This window comes from Silurus meridionalis, chromosome 16 (genome assembly GCF_014805685.1).
Source record: "Silurus meridionalis isolate SWU-2019-XX chromosome 16, ASM1480568v1, whole genome shotgun sequence".
NCBI lineage: Eukaryota > Metazoa > Chordata > Actinopteri > Siluriformes > Siluridae > Silurus > Silurus meridionalis.
In genome coordinates this window covers 7,563,124-7,583,657 of record NC_060899.1, presented here as the reverse complement: position 1 = coordinate 7,583,657, position 20,534 = coordinate 7,563,124, and the positions used below count along the sequence as shown (strand labels likewise).

Below are 20,534 nucleotides of genomic sequence, written 5' to 3'. Positions count from 1 at the left end.
CATGACTATGAAAATTGTAGAGTCACACTGAAGGCATCAAAACTATGAATTAACACGTGGAATTATATACATAACAAAAAGTGAACTGAAAATATGTCATATTGTAGGTTCTTCAAAGTGAGCATCAAGAGAATGCCAAAATGTGCAAAGCAGTAATCTAAGCAAAGGTGGCTACTAAGAACCTACAATATGACATATTTTCAGTTGTTTCACACTTTTTTGTTATGTATATAATTCCACGTGTTAATTCATAGTTTTGATGCCTTCAGTGTGAATCTACAATTTTCATAATCATGAAAATAAAGAAAACTGTTTGAATGAGAAGGTGTGTCCAAACTTTTGGTCTGTACTGTATATATATATATATATATATATATATATATATATATATATATATATATATATATATATATATATGTGTGTGTGTATATAGGCAGTGTACAAATTATAATATACATAATGCGGTGACATGCAAAATGTAGAGATGTGCAAGCGGAACATTTTGCTGTAGGCAATGGAATAAAAAAGAAAGACAATACATATTATGTATCACATTTACATACAGTGAACATGAGTTTGATCACAATGTGCATTGACTGGCAAAAAACGGTTCTTATATCTTGAACTTTTGGTGCTTAGTACTCAGTAGTGCCAGTCAGAAGGCAACAGTTTTTTTTTTTTTTTTTTTTTTGGGGTTATGATGTCCATCAATTGTTTCCTCACTATGGCAGTGAAGAATGAAAAAAGATTACCAATAATCTTCTCAGCAGTCCAGATTGTCCTCATTTCCTATTCTCATTAAGAATGACAGCATGGTGGTACTTGGATTTGAACTCACTACCTTCTGATCAGAAGTTCAACATCGAGTTAACACCACTCATTAACAACTCAAACGATACCATATTTATTTATAGCTTTATTGTAAAATAAAGTTTTAATAAAAAGAAAATCACAGGTTTGCTCGATTATAATTTAAGAATCAATCCTCTCGATATAGTATCAAAAGCATCGATACCGTAGAATCAAACCGTCCATCCGTAGTTCTTAGTGGAATAACTGATTTTGACAGTCAATAATTTTAACATATACAAGATACTGTGACGTGGAATAGATTGTTCATGTCTGTACTCGGCAACACAACTTTCTAAAGTTTCAGATGTAACCAATCACACACACACACCCACACACACCTCTATCTTACTTTCTACGTGTGGTGTGATGCTCAATGAACCTAATCGCCAATAATCTCCAAGCCTCCTTGTGAATCTAATAAACTATTGGCATGTTAAATCCTCCGCCAGCAACGTTTATATTTTTAGACGGCGCACCAGCATATAACTGTTTTATAAACAAAGCAAAAACCTTGACGAGCAAAAAAAAAAAAGGAGTAAAACCAGAACTAAACTATCAAGTCTACGAGTTTCCGGTGAGGTCACGAATGACACGTGTATTCAAGATGGCGGCCGCGATGGTGAGTTGCAACGACAAGTCTGTGTTTTGATAATTAAACAAAAAAATAACACATTCGTCATCGGTGTTGATTCGGGAGCTTTGTTTTGTTTTACTTTTTTCAAAACAACTATTCCACGGAGTTGTTTTTTGTGTGTTTACATCGTATAACCAGTCGCTGAATGTAGCGAGTTGTTTAGCTAGATAGGATATTAGCTAGCTAGCTTCTTCCTCCATATTCGCTTGCTAAACCAAGACAGAAGGCGTTTGATTTTGGAAAGTGAATCTGACGAAGATTATGAAGTCTTACCGCTATGCCTAATAATTCTGAAATGATTTCTGGGAATGACACGCTGTTTTGAGGTTTGAGGTCTCGTCCTAGTGTCTCTTGTCTTAGCCAGAATACCCCAAATAGTGATAGATTTACTAATCACTCAGCTCATAAGTTTGGGATGCAGGTTAAGATTTAACACTTCCTGACAATCGTTTCTACTCGTGTATATTTTGATTCCACTCTCTAATCCAAGCTGGATTGTTTGTGAGTTAAGAGCTAGACTCAATAAAACGTATTCCTGTTGAACTTGCAGTGACAAGAGCCAGTAGAAACAACATTCAAGAACTTGGATATTCCCTTGTGTTTTGCCTAATCAGATTTGTATTTATTGAATGATGCAGTAGAGGTTAAAAAACACTACAGTTGTCATTAGTCATGAATAACATTCTAGATAGATACAGTATAGGCTTGTGTAGGGTGTTGTATAGAGCAATATTGGAGTTATAGATTGTGCAATTTTGGTTATATATGCCAGAGATAGCACCTATATAAAATCTGAGTTTCTGAGGTTGGATCAATTTGGAAGATCTGTTGATTGAAACATCAATTCATGTTCACAATTGTGTGTTTTTTAAAATGGAAATGTATAGAACGAATAGGCACTCAATTCCAAACCTGGAATATTGACTAAAATTCCATATTCACAAGTTGAAAATTCTCTATAGACTCAAGACACTAATGTAAAAAAATCTGCCATCTTGACATTTTCATATCTGACAACTGTAACAAATCTACAAAGAGAAAAGAGATCTGCCTTCGAACGAATGTTCATGTCGCTTACTTTGTCGATTAGGGTCTAATTGGTGCTAGAAGATTAAATCCTCTCTGTTACGTTGTGCATTAGGTTGTTGTTGTTTTTTTTTTTGTGATGAATAATACAATGCTTATGATCAGTTTCACACCGGGTGTGGTTTTGTGCCTGCAGGAGTCGTGGGTCGTTGTGCTGCTCCTGTCTCTACTGCCTCTGGTCAAGCCGTTTTACGTGCCTGGTGTGGCACCTATGGATTTCCATCAGAACGACCTCGTTGAGATCAAGGTAAGCGTACATGCATGTTCATCTTACAATTTGTCTTGAGGCAATCACACTACAGGATTTTTTGCTTCTAAACTGGGCTGCATGGTATTATTTTTTTAACCACTGTGCCAATATTAGTCTTGTGGTTTTTATACGGATGCTATGTCAGGGTTTTGCTATCTAAATAAGCCGTGTCAGAAATACAAATAGCTTAAATGAACATAGACTGACTGGATGTGTGTCCTCTAGATAATTTGATCCAGTAACAGAAATAACCCTGTGAAATACCTAAAAAAAACTCATTCACAAAAATGTTCTACTCTATAAAGGTCAGAAAGCTACAGGTTGTTTTGAACTGAAATATGTTCCTAGCATTTCTAGTAAATGACTGGTATTTTAACACTTAACCACCAAGATTGAGGAAATGTAATGTATTTGAAGATTTTCCTCCAACTTGTTCGAACGTTCAGATGTCTACATCTGCAATTCTAACTTTATGTGATTACGGAGTCACTTGTAGGATTCAAACACAAACCCAACATTGTTATATATGTATATGTATGTATGTATATATGTGTATATATGTATATATGTGTATAATGTGTTGTTTACCAGAATTCAACGTTGTGAGATTTGACACATTTTTCCTAAAATAATCATGCTAGCCTAGTATTTGGCCTTTTTTATTTTATCAATGTACCTTTTTCAATTTATTATTATTATTTTTTTACCGGGAAAAAAAGTAAAGCTTAATGTGTTTTTTGCTGCAGGATTTCACTGTGGCAGCTTCATAGATGCGACCCTGCAAATAGTTTAATTAACTAATGTACACCTGTTTTGTCATGTGTAGGCAGTAAAACTCACCAGCTCCAGGACTCAGCTCCCCTATGAGTACTACTCACTTCCCTTCTGTCGGCCCAGGACCATTGTGTACAAGGCAGAGAACCTTGGTAAGTTAATGAGGGGAATGTGTGAATGTAAGAAATTGAATGTTTCATAATCCGATCACTGCTAATGTAGTTTTTGCTCTTGTTGGGATGCTGATAATGGTGATTGGTGATCAGGCGAGGTTCTGAGAGGCGATCGTATCGTGAGCACGCCATACCAAGTGAGGATGACCATTAACAAGAATTGTGAGCTAGCGTGTGCAAAACCTGGGCAGCCCACTAAACTCAGCATGGCCGACAGCAAGCTGATCGCCGAGCGAATCAAAGAGGAGTACTACGTCCACCTGTAAGTTAATTTACTATCATCTAGTCACCCCTCCCAATAGGTTTACCCACTAATCAATAGGTTTTATTAGATCTGGATAGGCCATTTTTTTTAATTGCTTAGAGCTGCTGTTTAGTGTTATTTCTTTTTTTTCTTTTTTAACTAATATAGATAATCTATAAAAAATAATGTAAAAATTATTTTTTTTAAATTGTATAGGCAATTACAATATTTTACATGTATTCTCATAAATTAATATGAGAAGTTTATAAAGTTGACTTTATGACAAGCAGATGAACCTGTGCCTGAAAGCAATTGTATGACAGTTTGTGGTACTGGTAATTCTAGTTAGAGCTGGGCGATGTGTCCTACAAAATGAAAATCATTTCATGTTTTGTTTTTTTGTTTTTTGGGGACAAAGTTTTAAAAATTATTTTGATTTTTTTTTTTGCAATGTGCAAACTTACTTTTGCTTGTCAACTTCATGGTCACCGATCAGGAATAACATTATGACCACCTGCCTAATAATTTGTTGGTCCCCTATTGCTGCCAGAACAGCACTGACCATCCAGCATTAACTTCAGCTCGTCTCTTGGATCGAACCACACCTGTTGCTGGTTCACGACTGTTACTTCCTTGGGCAACTTTTCATAGATCCCGACTACTGCAAACCTGGAACGGCCCACAAGAGCTGTAGTTTTGGAGATGCTCTGACCCAGTCAACTAGCCATCACAATTTGGCCCTTGTCAAACTCGTTCAAATCCTTAAGCTTGCCCATTTTTCCTGCTTCTATCACATCAACTTTAAGGAAAAACTTTTCACTGGCTGCCTAATATATCCCACCCACTAACACATTATGCCTGGTCTGTGTATACCCCAGTGCAAAAGCAGAGTTTGTTATTTTCAGAGAAAACTCCACCTTTCGCCATATTTCATTCCTGTTTTCTGCTGATCCTTTTTTTAATTTTTTTTTTTATTGATTTTAGTATGCCAAAAAGCATACAAAAAAAAGCAACACAATCACATTTAACCAACTAGAATGTGATAGAATACATCATTAGACAATTTACCATAAAGTGTACATTTTATGATGATAAAAATATCTAGAAGCTGCCTCACAGAGTTATATGAATCTGTTCCTAGATTAATATGCACTAGTAATTTGTGATTTTTAAAGGTGCCACTTCAGCCAGTTAATTACAATCATAATATAAATATAAAAAATGAAAAAATGTAACAAAGTCATCGCTTACACTGTTATAAATCTGTTCCATTCCTAGCACCACAACTCTGCCACAGCTGGGCCCTTGAGTGAGGCCCTTAACCCTCAACTGTTTAGTTGCAGTAATAGATAAAAGGATAAACATAAGTCACTCTGGATAACGGTGTCTGCCAAATACTTTAAATGTAATCTAAATGATCATCTGTCGCTATAAATATACCGTATTTTCCAGACTATAAACTGCTACTTTTTCCCCCACTCTTTGAACTCCGTGGCTTAAACAATTAAGCGGCTAATTTATGGATTTTTCCTGGGTTTTTCCCGGTTTCACAAGCTTCAAGCCAAAAAAAACTGAGCCCCATAACTTTAGACCAATGAAATTGCGAACGGGTTCAGGTGAACCAATGAAACTGACGTTTGACCTGCCTCTCACTCGGACTGTCAGCAGGAAATGCGAATTATTCGTCACGCTAAAAGCAACCGGGCATGAAAAAACTTCACCTGTGTTCTGAGCTGCACGGCATCGGGAGAAAAGCTTCACCGATGGTGATTTTTAAACGCACGACGATGCCAAAAGAAAAACTCTCGAGAGAAATTGTTGTGAAAGGAAGAAGTAAGGTGAACAATGACTTTCTTGGTAGGCTACTGTTTAGATACAAGCCGTGTAACATACACTGTCTTTCGTTGAAGCCTGTGTAAAGTTCATTTGTTTCAGTGTAGACTGCTTATAGACAGGTGCGGCTTATTTATGTTCAAAATAAAAACATTTGTCAAATTCAGTGGGTGCGGCTTATATTTGGGTGCGCTAAATAATCCGGAAATTACGGTAGATAGAATTATTATTTTTTGCGGCAACTAATACAACAGAATGTAAAATTGCGATCAGCTCAAAGGAACGAAGACACTTAGTTTTGTCTGCTGTGCATTTAGCAGAGGGAACAACTCAACCTTGTGTCGTGCTCCGTGGCAAATCAATAACTTGCAATGCCTTGCTGTGATTGACCCCATTCCCATCCACCAGCGAAAAAACAGTCCAATGATAAGATATTTAGTTGTATGTTTGTTCCCATAATAATTAGAGATTTCAATAATAACAAATAAAATGTATTGCAGACACATTTGATAGTGACCAGAAACGAATACTTATTATTTGTTAACTATCCTCATTATTTTTCAATAGTTTTTCCATAATGTTATATGTTAATGCAGTACCTCTGATTTAATTCTTGTGTTCAAAGAATTGCAGACAATCTTCCAGTGGCAACTAGGCTGGAGTTTTACCCGAACAGAGAGTCAGGGGCCGATGAGGAACAGAAGAAAGACATAGTAAAAGATGTCCAGTTTGAACATGGCTACAGATTGGGCTTTGCGGATGGTAGCAAGGTAAGTGCTCTCACTGGCTCGAAAACATATTTATGTGATGGTGTGCAAAATCCTGTTCGGAGGTATTGGGGATGAATTCTGGCAGTCGAAAATGACTACAAATCAGCGTTTAGTCACAAACAATTAAACAATGTGTCTCAAAATTGTTTAAATATGAAATATTTTAGAACTGCTTGAAATAAATCAATGTCTCATGGAGCCTTTTTTTTTGTTGCATGCAAGGTTTTGTGATTCTCTAGATAAATACTTTCAAATACTTTTATGGTAAATAGTAAATACTTTTGATTAGGGCTGTAACGATTCCTCAAGTAATTTGATTACAAAAATTTATGCATGTTAATATATTTGTATTTATATAAAGTGGCAGTGTAGAAAAGGTAGCGGCGCACGTTTTTGAACCTGGCGATGAATACACGGATTTGGTGTGTGGAAAATTTCAAGCAGCTTTTCCAGAGACAATAAATACCACATCACGATACTGTGCGAGATTTGATAAATAAATACGTGAGTGAGAATACTTGAGTTTTATTAAAAGAATAGTTTCTTACATTTATACTACGCAGCCACTTTTTGAACGCAACTCTATTTGTGTTTGAATGTAAATGGGTTTAGTTTCCACCAGTATTCTTGTATGCAGTTTCAGCACTAAAAATGTAAATTTTTCTAAAAAGAAAAATAAATTACTTGTTCATTTTAAGAAACGCGTCTTATTTATAAAAAGTCTGTCTTATCCGATTAATCGATGGAATAATCGTCAGGATACTCGATTACTAAAGTAATGGATAGCAGCAGCCCCACTTTTGAATATAAGGTTAGAGCTTTCAAACACAGCTTCTGATAATAGTCAGTAAGGTAGTGAAGAGAGATTTCTGTTCTATGTAATACAATAATTGGGTTAAATTCAAATGAAATCTATTAATAGCAGTCCTGTATGCACAGTCACTGTATTGTTTCCTTTTCTTTTTAAATTCAAAATTCTTTTTCATTCGGTAAACAATGGATAATGTACAATGCTGTAGGTGTACTTCAAGTAAGTTTCAAATACATAAAGAGAAACGTATTTCACTGTAACAAATTCCTTTCGAAAACAATTGGAAAATACGGGCAGCTACTTTTCAAACAGCTTCTAGGAATTAAACAGAAGAACAGAATGGCAAGAATCTCTCTATTTTACACTCTTAACAAATATTTGGAGATCCCTCCTTGAGTGAACAGGATGTGAACATACGGTATAATAAATGGATCCCCCTGTACGTGAAAAAATTACGCAATCTTATCAAAGGGCAGGGTGCAGAGTTTCATACTAACAAAGAAAAAGTCACACCTGGTAATCTATTGAAAACCAACTAAAGCTACATTTCAGCTAATTAAATAGGTGGAAATTTTGTGAGGCTCCTGCTTAATGGTAATAAAATATATTTAAAAAAAAAATGATATTATTAAGATTATGTTAAAAAATAGCTTTAGCATGTATACACTGTTCATTCAGGGTGGGATTTTCAAATATTTGATAAGATAGCAGCATGTATGCCCAAAAGATGAAACTCATTTCCCATGCATCTCATTTACCATTAGAAATTCCTTTCAAATGCCTGCTAAAGTGGATTTACTAAGTCTTTTCACTTTATTGTTGCTTTCCATTAAGACTAAATCGTGACATTTTGTGAAACCCAAACCTGTTTAACTCATGTTTCTTGTTTCCCATGAGTCTGAGAAACAAAAGTATGGGCTTCCAATTGGTTTCTTAAAATGGAGGGTCTTTAGTACTAGTTCATCTTATTTTTTGTAAATTGGAAAGAAAAAAACGTACCATGTAATTTCATCATGATTGGTTAATACAAGGCTTTGTGCTTTAATTGGCTATTGAAGTGCTTTGAAACCTTTGCTTGGGGTGCTAAAGTCATGATGGTGTACCAGTGTGCTGCTGTGCTTTGCAGCCGTATAACATTTACTAAATGAATATATTTTCCTCTTTTCTGCAGTACTATTTGCACAACCACCTGTCGTTCATTTTGTACTACCACAAAGAGAAAGTGGAGGAGGAAAAGGAGCACAATTACCGTGTCGTACGCTTTGAGGTGGTGCCACAGAGCGTGAAGCTAGAAGGTAAGTCGACTCAAACAGCCAAGGAAATCGGTTAAATTACATGTTGTGTAGGATATTGTCCAAAAAAAAAAACCCTGGAAAAATAGGATTCAGAAAGTATTCATACCTCCTTCACTTTATTTTATTTTGCTGCAGCCTGATACTACAATTGTTCAGATTGATATTTTTTTCCTATTAATCTACATTCAGTACCCTATATTGACAAAGTGATAATAGAATTCTAGAAATATCAGCATTTAGGAGAAAAAAAGTGTGTATGTGGGTTTATATGTAACACACATGCATACATATACCATGTCCATGGTCTACTGAAACCGCAGACACCCTGTGTATTATCCATAACATTTTTAAATCAGATTTCCTCTTTTTTTTTATTATTTAATTTTTATTATTATTTATTTATTTATTTTTACCACCTGCACCAAGTAATAATGCATGAGTTAGAATCACATATATTTTATTTTCCAAGTTGTAAAACTAAATAGCTGTTGATTTCTTACATCACTTCGACAACCAAAAGGAAGAGCTGCTTCTTCTTCTTTCGGTTGCTTCCATTAGGGGTCTCCACAGCGGATCATCCGTTTCCATACTAATCTGTTCTCTACATCTGCCTCTTTCAAACCAACTACCTGCATGTCTTCCCTCAACACATCCATAAACCTCCTCCTTTGCCTTCCTCTTTTCCTCCTTCCTGGTGGCTCCATCCTCAGCATTCTCCTACTGATATACCCCATGGCCCTCCTCTGCACATGTCCAAACCATCTCAATATCACCTCCCTCACCTTGTCTTCAAAACATCCTACATTCGCTGTCCTGCTAATAAACTAATTTCTAATCCTGTCCATCCTCGTCACTCCTAATGAACATCTTAACACCTTCAGCTCCACCTCCTGTCTTTTACTCAAAAAGAAAGACAAGAGTGGAATCGGAAAATGGTATTTTGTATAATGTGGATTTCATTTCTGAGTTTTTATATGGCCAGATGGGTTTGAGGTAGAGGCGTGCTAAAATTTCTCTCACTCGCGCACACTCCATACACGATTTCTCTCAGACTGACCAAAGCGTAAAATTTAAAAATCTATATCTCTCTTAGACCTGAAAGCTGAAGCGAATGGCGGTTGCACGTTACCGGAAGCCAGTGGTTCTGCTCCTCAAGAGATTGAGCCAGGCAAAGAGAACAGTGTGCTCTTCACCTACTCTGTGCGCTGGGAGGTGAGAAATCTGCCATCTTTTCAGCAGTACGTCCATATATCATCTCCATCCTTAATGTCTCTGTGTCTCCGGTGTCGGTTTGTAGGAAAGTCCGGTGAAGTGGGCGTCTCGCTGGGACACGTATCTTACTATGAGCGATGTACAGATTCACTGGTTCTCCATCGTCAACTCGGTGGTGGTGGTATTCTTCTTGTCAGGTACAAATACTTACTACTCTTACTAGTCTAAGAATACTCTGTGAATCCGCTAATAAATCTTCTGTCTGAACCAGCTCCTAATGGAGGAAAAGATAAAGAGGCCCTTTAAATCACCTCTAGAATTTAGGAATTCTATTTTACGCAATAAATTGACAGCTGACCCATTTTGTATTGACTGTATGTGTGGCCAGAGTGAGATATTAGAGGTGCAAACAAACTACAGCGTCACTTATATTACTGTAACAATACAGAAACATGTCAGTCTAATTACTTCTATTTCCTGTAGGTTTTTATGATCCTTGTTTGATGGTACCAATTCAGCCATAGGCACATTTTCTTTTTTGTTTTTTACATAAGCAAATGCAGTCCTCTCTCTGAATGGATTAAACCAGTTAGTTTTACACAAGTAATATAAGAGCACTGTGCATTTTCATTAGACTTTCTTTTAAGCCTTCATTGGCCCTTGTAAACTTGGTGAAAGTAGTCACTCGTTCTTTTTTAGTTCTAAATCCAGCACAGACACGGCTCACAGAAAAGCTAGCATTAATAAAAAAGAATGTATATTCCAGAATTCCACTAGACCAGATTTTCTTGTTTCAGCAGCTCGTTTTCATCAGTAAATGTGCTTGCATGTTTGCAGGCATCCTGAGCATGATTATTATCAGGACCTTGAGGAAAGACATTGCGAACTACAACAGGGAGGACGACATTGTAAGAGAATCATGTTTCACCTCCGTGTTTGTGATAGTCTTCAACTCAGTTTCCATGTACTCATGTCAGTGTCTCACTCAGGAGGACACCATGGAGGAATCCGGCTGGAAGAACGTTCACGGCGATGTTTTCCGTCCACCTCAATATCCCATGATTCTTAGTTCTCTGCTAGGCTCTGGGATTCAGCTCTTTTGTATGATCCTCATTGTCATCTGTGAGTAGGACATCAGTAAAATCAGTGTCAAGCATCGCGATAACACAACCAAGTGAGAGAAACACTAATGACCTGTGGTGTTTTTTGTGTGTTTGTGTGATAAAGTCGTGGCCATGCTAGGCATGTTGTCTCCATCTAGTCGGGGGGCTCTGATGACCACTGCCTGCTTCCTGTTTATGTTTATGGGGTAAGATAAGTTTGCTTTTAACTATGTATGTGAATGTTGTGTGTTTGTGTATGTACACATGCCTGTCTTTCAAGCATGCATTTAAGGCTGTTTTAATAGTTGTGTGTGTTTTATTTTATTTGTATTTTCTTTTCCCTTTTCTCCAGCGTGTTTGGAGGCTTCTTTGCTGGCCGACTGTATCGCACTCTGAAAGGTCATAGATGGAAGAAAGGAGCTTTCTGTGTAAGTAAAAGCACTTTAATACAATAGGGAAACCTTTTCATAGCTACAACTCTCAAAAATATTTTTGCATAAATACATTTTCCAAGTGCATTACTCTAGTTAATGAGAAGTTTGCAGTTAATGTTTGAATCTCAAAATTAGGGTTACTGCTATCGTTTATTTTATTAATCGAGTATTCTACCGAATATTCCATCGAATTAACAGAGGAATTGGATAAGTAGTATTTTTCTTTATCAAAGAGCAATGGTAAATGTACAAGAGAAAACAAGACGGGTCTCTTGAAATGAAAATTTTTTTTTTATTTAATTGTCCATTTTTATTGCTGAAATTGCATACAAGAATGTATGTGTAAACTAAACCCAGTTGGTGCATTTAATTGCCATATTACATCAAAATACAAATATATAAATAAAATAATTATAAACCAAAATATAAAACTCAATTTCGAATTACTTTTAAAAAACAGTAACCACTCGGTACGGTGTTTTCCTTGTTTTCGTTTGAAATTATCCCAAACTTTGGAAAATTTTGTCTTTTTTTTTGGCCTGAATCTTCTCCTCACCTCTTGCTGTTTTCTCCCTGTTCCTCCATTTTTTATTCTGTAGCTCCAGAGTTTAGCGGGCGGTGTGTCAGTAATAATGGTCCGTGGGGAAACACAATGCTACATGTGTACTTAAACAAACTAAACGAAGCATTGAGGCAAATAATTGAAATATATATATATATATATACTCAGGTTAGTCAAGGAATCATTTCAGCCTTACTTAAAAACCCCTCTCCCTTATACCATTCCATTTGTAGTCAAATCACTAATTTATTCTCTAGTCCCAGTGGTGAATTGGAAGCATCAGTGTACTGTGCAGGCTCAGGTTTTGGCTGTTTGGAAACCTCTTTGACTTATTTGAATTATATCCTTTTCTCTCCTGATTTAGTTTTTAACTCATCTATAAAAGTAATCTCTTTGCTACATCAGATGTGAATATACTGAGCCTGAGAAGCATTTTTGGTGTTTTGTTTTTTCTGTTTCTGTTTCCACATGCCTATGATTCTGATTTTTTTATTTCATCTGTATTGCACATTGCCTGATATGCACTACATGGAAATAAATTTGTGGACAACTGATACATGCCCGTATTTAACATACCTTTGCAATAACCACCACTAACCTAGGAACGCTTTCCACTAGGCTGTGGGGATTTGCTCATTCAAATACCAGAACATTTGTAGTTAAGCAGTCGATGGATTCCTGAAACATACACAATAGTTACAGCATTGAGGTGCATCGCAAAGCCATAAAGTCTTTTGCGCTTAGAGGAATTTTTTCGAATTGAAGGCCTTTTAAATCTAATAAGGATTTTGTTTTAAATACCAGTCATCTTAATTTTTCTAGATTAGTACACTGAGGGGATTCAGTTTGAGATGCAGCGTATTACATTCGTTACCCAGGACAGAATGTTGTAAAGATAAATGGACACATTACAGTTTGACTTTGAAACCAAACGAACAGAAATGTTCTAACTCTCAATGTCTCATTTTTGATTCTTCCAATGTACAAAAAATGCACAATGGAGTATGTGAACGGTGCTGATCGCATATCTGCTGCTTTATACGTAGAGAAAATACAGTGTATTTGTCCATTCATGCAGACACTGCTCTAAATGCTTAAGCTACAGATGCATTCACCCATGCATCTTATAGGATTACATTTGATTATAATTAGAAATACATTGGTTACTCCATTCCTTTTGACAGTTCAATTCATTTCGGTTTCATTTTGTGTAGCGCTTTTAACAAATGGACGAGCAGAGACAAATAGGTTATAAAATATGAATTTTCATGTCGTTCTTTTGTTTATAGAAACCAAACTACCTGTTTTTTGAAATTAGACATTTTAATAGCTTTAGTATGGTCTATAATGCTTTTTGGGGAACTTGATCATTTGTTTCATGTGTTTTATGCTTCCTATAGACCGCGACCCTGTACCCTGCGGTAGTGTTTGGAATCTGTTTTGTGCTGAACTGTTTTATCTGGGGAGAGCACTCCTCAGGGGCTGTGAGTAGAAGTGCAATCTCAGTTTCTTCTCATACCTCGAATTACTAACTACAAATATTTCTTGAAAATGTTATGTGGCTGGAACAGGCAGTGAGATTTCGCTCATGTCTCAGGTACCGTTCACCACAATGCTGGCGCTGTTGTGTATGTGGTTCGGCATCTCAATGCCTCTGGTCTATTTGGGCTACTACTTCGGCTTCCGCAAACAACCCTACGACAACCCGGTACGCACCAACCAGATCCCACGCCAGGTGCCAGAGCAGCGCTGGTATATGAACAAGTTTGTAGGGTAAGTTTGACCTTTCTTTTCTAATACTCACTTCCCCATGTTTATTGCAAGAGCTTACACATACATGCTGATCAGAGCTGCTTAATGCTAACTTTAAGCATGAAACGGTTTATTGCAAATTGCCAAAAGCTTTAAACTTGGTGTTCTTTTTGATATTGTGATCTGCTTTCTTTCATTTAGAATCCTGATGGCTGGCATTCTCCCATTTGGTGCAATGTTTATTGAGCTCTTCTTCATCTTCAGTGTAAGTTTGATTTGCAAAAGGCCATGGTTTCCATTCACCTGTTTTGAACATGTCTTCCAAAAAAGAATAATAATAATAAATAAAACGAGAGCATTATATAATTCTGTTTAATTCCTCTCTGAATGTTTGCCCATAATGGTATTCACAGTGGTTAAGTTTAACAACATACCTCATTATTAGTGCAGATTAGGCTTGTTTTCAGTTTTATAGTTAGTATGCTTGGGTTACTTAATGGTTACTTCACAATTATTCAAAATAACAAAATATATTTACACATAATCTTTTTTTATTTTTATTGCCCTAACTAATACCAAACTCCTCTGCAGACCCAGTTCCTTAGAGCATCCAGACTGCACTGTCAATCCTCTAGTTGTGTAATAAAGGCATTATAGTTATTATTTCAGTGGTGCAGAAGAATATGATAACCTCACAGTAACACACTTCCATCTGAAAATGAATAATAATACTAGTAATTACAGTCAACCCTCGATAATTCGCGGCTCGGAAAATTTGCGGGTTCTCATTTGGAACGTAACTAACAGCAAGTTGCGGATTATCTTAAAATACGAGGGAATCTACAGCGGGACCGAATGTTCACGAACGTTAGGAATAACATTGTAAACTATGTTTTCATACAAACTTTTAAAACACGTTATTGTATTAAAGGGACATAATGTCTAGACTAATTCACTAAGCTACCATAGGGCCTGCGCCAAAATTCGCGGATTTTCGGAACTTGTGGTGGTTACGTTCTAAACAAGTTCCGAAAATCCGCGAATTGGGTAATGCTCCGGGGGACCACTGTACTGACAGTATACAGATTTATATAGAAATTAATTATTAAAAAGTAACATTTTGAGAATTTGGTACTATTTTCGTGATCCGTACAAGGCTGTGCAAAGATGATAATCACTTGTTTTCATAAGGTGTATTGTAGGCGATTATTAAGTTATCATACTGTCAAACTGTAACACCCGAATGATAGCTTGAATCTGAGTCAAGATAGACCAACCTAGAGTTCTCCTGAGACAGTACCGTATTTTCCAGACTATAAGCCGCTACTTTTTTCCCACCCTTTGAACCCCGCGGCTTGAACAAAGAAGCAGCTAATTTATGGTTTTCCCGGTTTCACAAGCTTCAAGCCAAAAAACTGAGCCCCATAACATTAGACCAATGAAATTACCGAACGGGTTCAGGTGAACCAATGAAATTCTTTGTATTAAATCGGGTGCGCTCCCACTGAATCGGGCCACACCACATCATAAATATGGATGATGTTCCTCTGACGTTTGACCTGCCGCTCACTCGGACTGTGAATCATTCGTCACGCTGAAAACAACCGGGCATGAAAAAACGCACTTCACCTGTGTTCTGAGCTGCACAGCATCGGGAGAAAAACTTTACCGGTGGTGATTTTTAAACGCACGACGATGCCGAAAGAAAAAATTGAACAAGAAATAGTTGTGAAAGGAAGGAGGAAGACAGTGAACAATGGCGTTCTTGGTAGGCTACTGTTTAGATACAAGCCATGTAACAGGCACTGTCTTTCGTTAAAGCCTGTGTAAAGTTCATTAGTTTCAGTGTAGACACCTGCAGCTTATAGACAGGTGCGGCATATTTATGTTCAAAATAATAATCTGTGTCAAATTCAGTGGGTGTGGCTTATATTTGGGTGCGTTTAATAGTCCAGAAATTACGGTACTTGTCATTTTAATTTACAAGACAGGATTTTACAACCACACTTATGATAGCGTTGTGTAAATAAATTTTAGGGTGAGGACAAGTGAGATTGGACAGGCGATAATTACTTAAAATGTGTTTACATGCTGGACAATTATAATATTGCCCTTTATATTCTTCTCTGCTTATTGAATGTAAATTTGTAATTTATTCATCAATCACATTCACAATTGGCACAGCACTTGAAAAACAAATGGTTTCCTTGATGTTGACTGTCTTGGTTAATAACTTTGGGGTAAATCAACCTTAAGATTCAGACCTGTCTACTATGGTTGTGTGTCACAGTTCAGCATTATAATGAAATGTGTTTTTTTTTTTTTTTTTTTTTTCCCCCACCCAGGCCATCTGGGAGAACCAGTTTTACTATTTGTTTGGCTTCCTCTTCCTGGTCTTCATCATCTTGGTGGTGTCCTGTTCTCAGATCAGCATTGTCATGGTCTATTTTCAGCTCTGCGCAGAGGTGTGTGGTTTTGCGAACTAATAGTAAATTAGGTTTTAGCTGTTTAACACCTTTAAACTAGCCAACTTATTTTAAACATAATTCATAATTTATTACTTTATTAAAGGTCTGTCAATCGATTAAAATATTTAATTAATCAAATATTATCAATTAATCGTACATTTTAATCTGTCTAAATGTACCTTCAATTCTAATGTCTAAATGTACCTTTAATTAATTTTAAGTTCTTAATACTCTAATCAACATGGTCATGGACAAATATAGGCTTTATGCATGTGTATGTTTATTATTAGTGAAACCAAACTCAGCATAGAGCATAAACACAATTTTTATTGACTTAGATTTTTTTAAATGTCTTAAAGTAACATTTAATTCGGGAAAATTCGCACTGATAAGCGTAAACTCAGATCATCCGTTCCACACGCCCCAAAAATATTCATATAGTATTCAAAAGATACCATTTTGATGGTGTTTTATGTAAAAAGAATTTGTCTCTAATTCCTCTGACACAAATAACATTAATTAGTTCACAATATAAAGTAAAAATAAAACAAATTAACCTGCACTTTACCTTTGAAAAAAGGTCGTGACGAGAGAGAGGAGGAGGTGGAGGAGGGTTAGTGCTTAGAAGGAAAGTCTCCTTCCATGAGAACACACAATACTATGTCACAACACATAGCATATATAATGCTGCCTGTACAAGGGATACACGCCGAATAAGGACGAATACGCAGGAAGCTGAGCTAAGCTCCAATTATTTTACGCAGCGAGAGAGAGAGAACCATCATCTCAGTTGAGCGCGAGCCGTTCGATGTTATCGCTCATAATACAAGATGAAATTTAATACAAAATTCAGCTCGTCCTGCAAAGCATACGTAAAGCACGCTACTCTCAATCCAAGGTTCTACTGTACGCAAATCATCAGGACACCAAACGAAACTTTTGTATAAATCAAAAACACAAATGTCAGTAAAACAAATGTTTAGTGATTACAAATTAGTTTTCGCCGGAGTTTAGATTTTTTTCCCAAGTAAAGAAAGGACACGGTGAATAATCTTGTGTTGCGTCGAAGTTTTTAATTTCGCCTCTTTTATGTTCATTTATTTACATTTTTAATAAAAATGGAGCATTAATGGCACGTTAACCAAATTAGCGCAGTTAAAATTAATTTGCGTTAGCGCATTCATTTCGACAGCCCTCATAACAATGAATCCATTATTCCAAATCGTGCATTCAGGTATACCGTGATGTCAAACACTTGGTGTTTACCAGTATTTAAACTAACATTAGTAGCAATATGGTTTAAAATGCCATCTGATGGTTACAGTAAGAATGGTGCTGAAATCTGTTTCGACTTTCTTCCGGCAGGACTACCGGTGGTGGTGGAGGACTTTCGTAGTGTCTGGAGGTTCTGCTTTTTACGTGCTCATCTACGCCATTTTCTATTTTGTTAATAAGGTAACAACACTGTAACTTAATGTTCTTATCGCTGTCTGAGCAATGTATACTCATAACATGAAAATGTCATCGTCTACTACCGCATACAAACATTTAGTATTGTTACCAGCTGTAAAGCCACGTACAAAAAAGTTAAATTGGCAGACAAAAAACAGCATATTTAAAAAAAAAAAAAAAAGGATTTATTTTTGTTAAGCAGCCAGGATTTATAGCTACAATGACTGTAATGCATTTTTATGGAGAAAATAACAGTCTCTCTCTCTTTCTTTCCTTGTGTGTTTTAATGTTAATTGCTTAAACCAAACCATATGTGTATTTACATGGCCTTAGTTCTATAGAAAGAGAAAGTAGATTTCTAGTTCTTTTTATTGCTCTGGCCTTACAACAATATTAGAAAAGTGCAATTTGAACCAAATACTAGAGGTTTTTAAGGAATTAGGTCTGTAATTAACGTCATCATTTCCTCTGTTCCAGCTGGACATTGTGGAATTCATTCCCTCCTTGCTGTATTTTGGCTACACAGCCCTGATGGTTTTATCCTTCTGGCTTCTAACAGGAACGATCGGCTTCTACGCAGCCTACATGTTCATACGCAAAATATACGCCGCCGTCAAAATCGACTGAGCTGCAGTCCTACTTCATTTTTTTTCCCTTTTTTTTTTTCTCTTTTATGCATTTTCTTTTCTTTTTGTTTGTTTGTTTTACCTTCTGGTTCGGCAAGCAAGCACTGAAACTAGTCTCACGAAGTGGGTTGTGTGCAGCTACGCCCCCTGTGGACTGGAGGAGAAAACAGACAGGTGGTTTTGTGCACCGAATGGTTAGCGGATCCTCCACTGCAACAGAGATTTCATTGTTATGGATTCTGAAATTCTTTTATTTTATTTTATTTTTTTATTTAATTCTGACTTTCCTTGTTGCACACATCACGTGGGCCAAAGTATGTGCTTTATTTGTCTGTTCTTTTTGTCATTGGAATGTTGGTGAGACAGTGAAGGTGGTTAACATGATTTATAGTATATCCTTTTACAGACCATAGTCATTTTTTAACTATTCTTAATAATGTCATTTGGACCTACTCCAAAGTATTTCGTTTAAACACTCAATTGTTGTACAGACGTACATGTAGCCATGGATGGTTGGGTATTTGTGATGCTGTGTGTGTGCGCGCGCGTGTGTGTGTACAGCATACTGAAGGCAGAAGTCTGACATAAGAAGGAGTTTAAACTGATGCTAAAGTTATGTGGCACTAAGAAAATGAGATTAAAAATCACAATTTTGTCATGCTGGTGTTTTCCCTGTACCGTTATGATTTCTAAAATATTACCAAGCCTTGGTCGATGTTAATTTTAAAAATTTTACATAGGACAAGTACTCTTGGGCAACTTCAAATGTATTGGCAAGGCTGTTCAGATAGGTTTTTTAAAAATTATCTTTCTGGTTAATCTCACACTGGGAATATGAGAGGAATTTATCAATCATTAGAAAAAGATTTATTTAAGCATAAAATTCCATTATATTATAAAACCATAAAAATGTATTTCACTACATGCTACAAGGATTTGAACTGTGGTTCTATTTTTTAATTAATGGTTAATGGTTTTTATTTTTTAATTAAAGGTAGGGAAAAACAATGTCTAATTTTAATATAATTTCACCAAAGAACCAGATTTTTAAATCAAAACGTTCCAAAAATTCACATCTAGCAGACACTTTATTGAAATAGATTTGTGGACACATTATAAGATTGGTATGTGCTTTTTGAACATCCCATTACACATTTGCTGTTAAACCTTTTTTGGGAGGATGGTTTACTAGATTTTTGTGCTTGTGGACATTTGTGCTCATTCAGTCACAAAGGTGTTTATAAAGTCAGGTACTGATGTAGGGTGAGGAGGCCTGGGGCGCGGTCAACATTACAGTTCATCCCAAAGTGTTGAATAAAGTTGAGGGCTGGGCTCTTTAGCAGGCCACTCAAGATCTTCCACTTCAACCCCCTGTAAACCAAGTCTTCATGAAGCTTGCTTTGTGCACAGGGTTTCAAATGAAGGGAAAATTTACCACATCCAAAGAGATTCTATACAATGGTATGCCTCCTACTTTATGGTAACAGCTTGTGGTAGAACCACATATACCTGGAACTGTCAGGTGCCCTGGTGCTTTTGTTCATATATTGCATGTACGTTTGGGATTAGATGAAAGGAAAGTTATTCTGTCAAGCCTTCCAAATGGTGCAGATGTAATTCTTAGAGAGTTTTCCTCCTATCCATCCAAAATACACAATTTATTTCTTAATTACTGTCATGTTATAGTCATGGGTGATTTGTATGGACAGAAATGATTGTTTTCTTAACAATGAAAAGATTTCTCATATTTTCAGTGTAAGATCAAGCACAGACACTTCTAATGCTATATAAGAAAATATTTGTTCTGGAGCTGGTATATTCAGAAAGCACATTTCTCTACATTTTTCCTAATCTCCAAACCTGCATATCTAAATCTAACTGATGGAAAATAGTTTTTTTCCGTTGTGGTTGTATATCATTGCTGTGGACACGGCATTGTTTTTATTTTGTCCCCTTTATGGATTTCTATCCAAACTGTTCAATATGGATAATTTCACACAGGGGAAAAACAATGCGAAGGTCCATTGTAAAATCGAAGGGTGTAGACATTTATTCTTTGTTCATGTGTATGTTCTCTTTAGAGCAGTGAAGGCAGGCAGAAAGCCACAGCAGACCAGCGGAAACGCTCGACACCTAACAGAAGTGTGTGTTGAGGCTAGCGGAAGTGCAGGAAGTCCACTGGGTCCTCAGAGGTAGCAGTTTA

General features: G+C 36.4%; 1 protein-coding gene across 2 annotated transcripts; it reads left to right on the top strand.

Moving 5' to 3' along the window:
* Positions 1-1,186: 1,186 nt before the first annotated feature.
* On the top strand, positions 1,187-18,989 carry tm9sf4 (transmembrane 9 superfamily protein member 4). 2 transcript variants are annotated; one of them, XM_046869314.1, is made up of 18 exons: positions 1,195-1,471; positions 2,709-2,819; positions 3,649-3,748; positions 3,863-4,031; positions 6,472-6,616; positions 8,599-8,722; positions 9,816-9,934; positions 10,020-10,131; positions 10,772-10,842; positions 10,924-11,056; positions 11,162-11,243; positions 11,390-11,465; positions 13,434-13,517; positions 13,631-13,806; positions 13,987-14,050; positions 16,131-16,250; positions 17,619-17,708; positions 18,183-18,989. In XM_046869314.1, exons 1-18 carry the CDS (start codon positions 1,283-1,285, stop codon positions 18,330-18,332), a joined length of 2,115 nt encoding a protein of 704 aa, XP_046725270.1. In that variant the 5' UTR covers positions 1,195-1,282; the 3' UTR covers positions 18,333-18,989. The 2 variants fall into 2 exon arrangements, with proteins under 2 accessions (XP_046725269.1, XP_046725270.1); XM_046869313.1 differs by having other exon boundaries at positions 1,187-1,471; positions 10,772-11,056.
* Positions 18,990-20,534: the final 1,545 nt, after the last annotated feature.

Bases quoted from the DNA above. Each gene is read 5' to 3' on its own strand.
- tm9sf4 (XM_046869313.1), top strand. From the start codon at position 1,283: ATGTTAAATCCTCCGCCAGCAACGTTTATATTTTTAGACGGCGCACCA. The intron at 3,749-3,862 runs GTAAGTTAATGA...ATTGGTGATCAG, and splicing joins GTACAAGGCAGAGAACCTTG to GCGAGGTTCTGAGAGGCGAT. The intron at 13,807-13,986 runs GTAAGTTTGACC...TCTTTCATTTAG, and splicing joins TATATGAACAAGTTTGTAGG to AATCCTGATGGCTGGCATTC.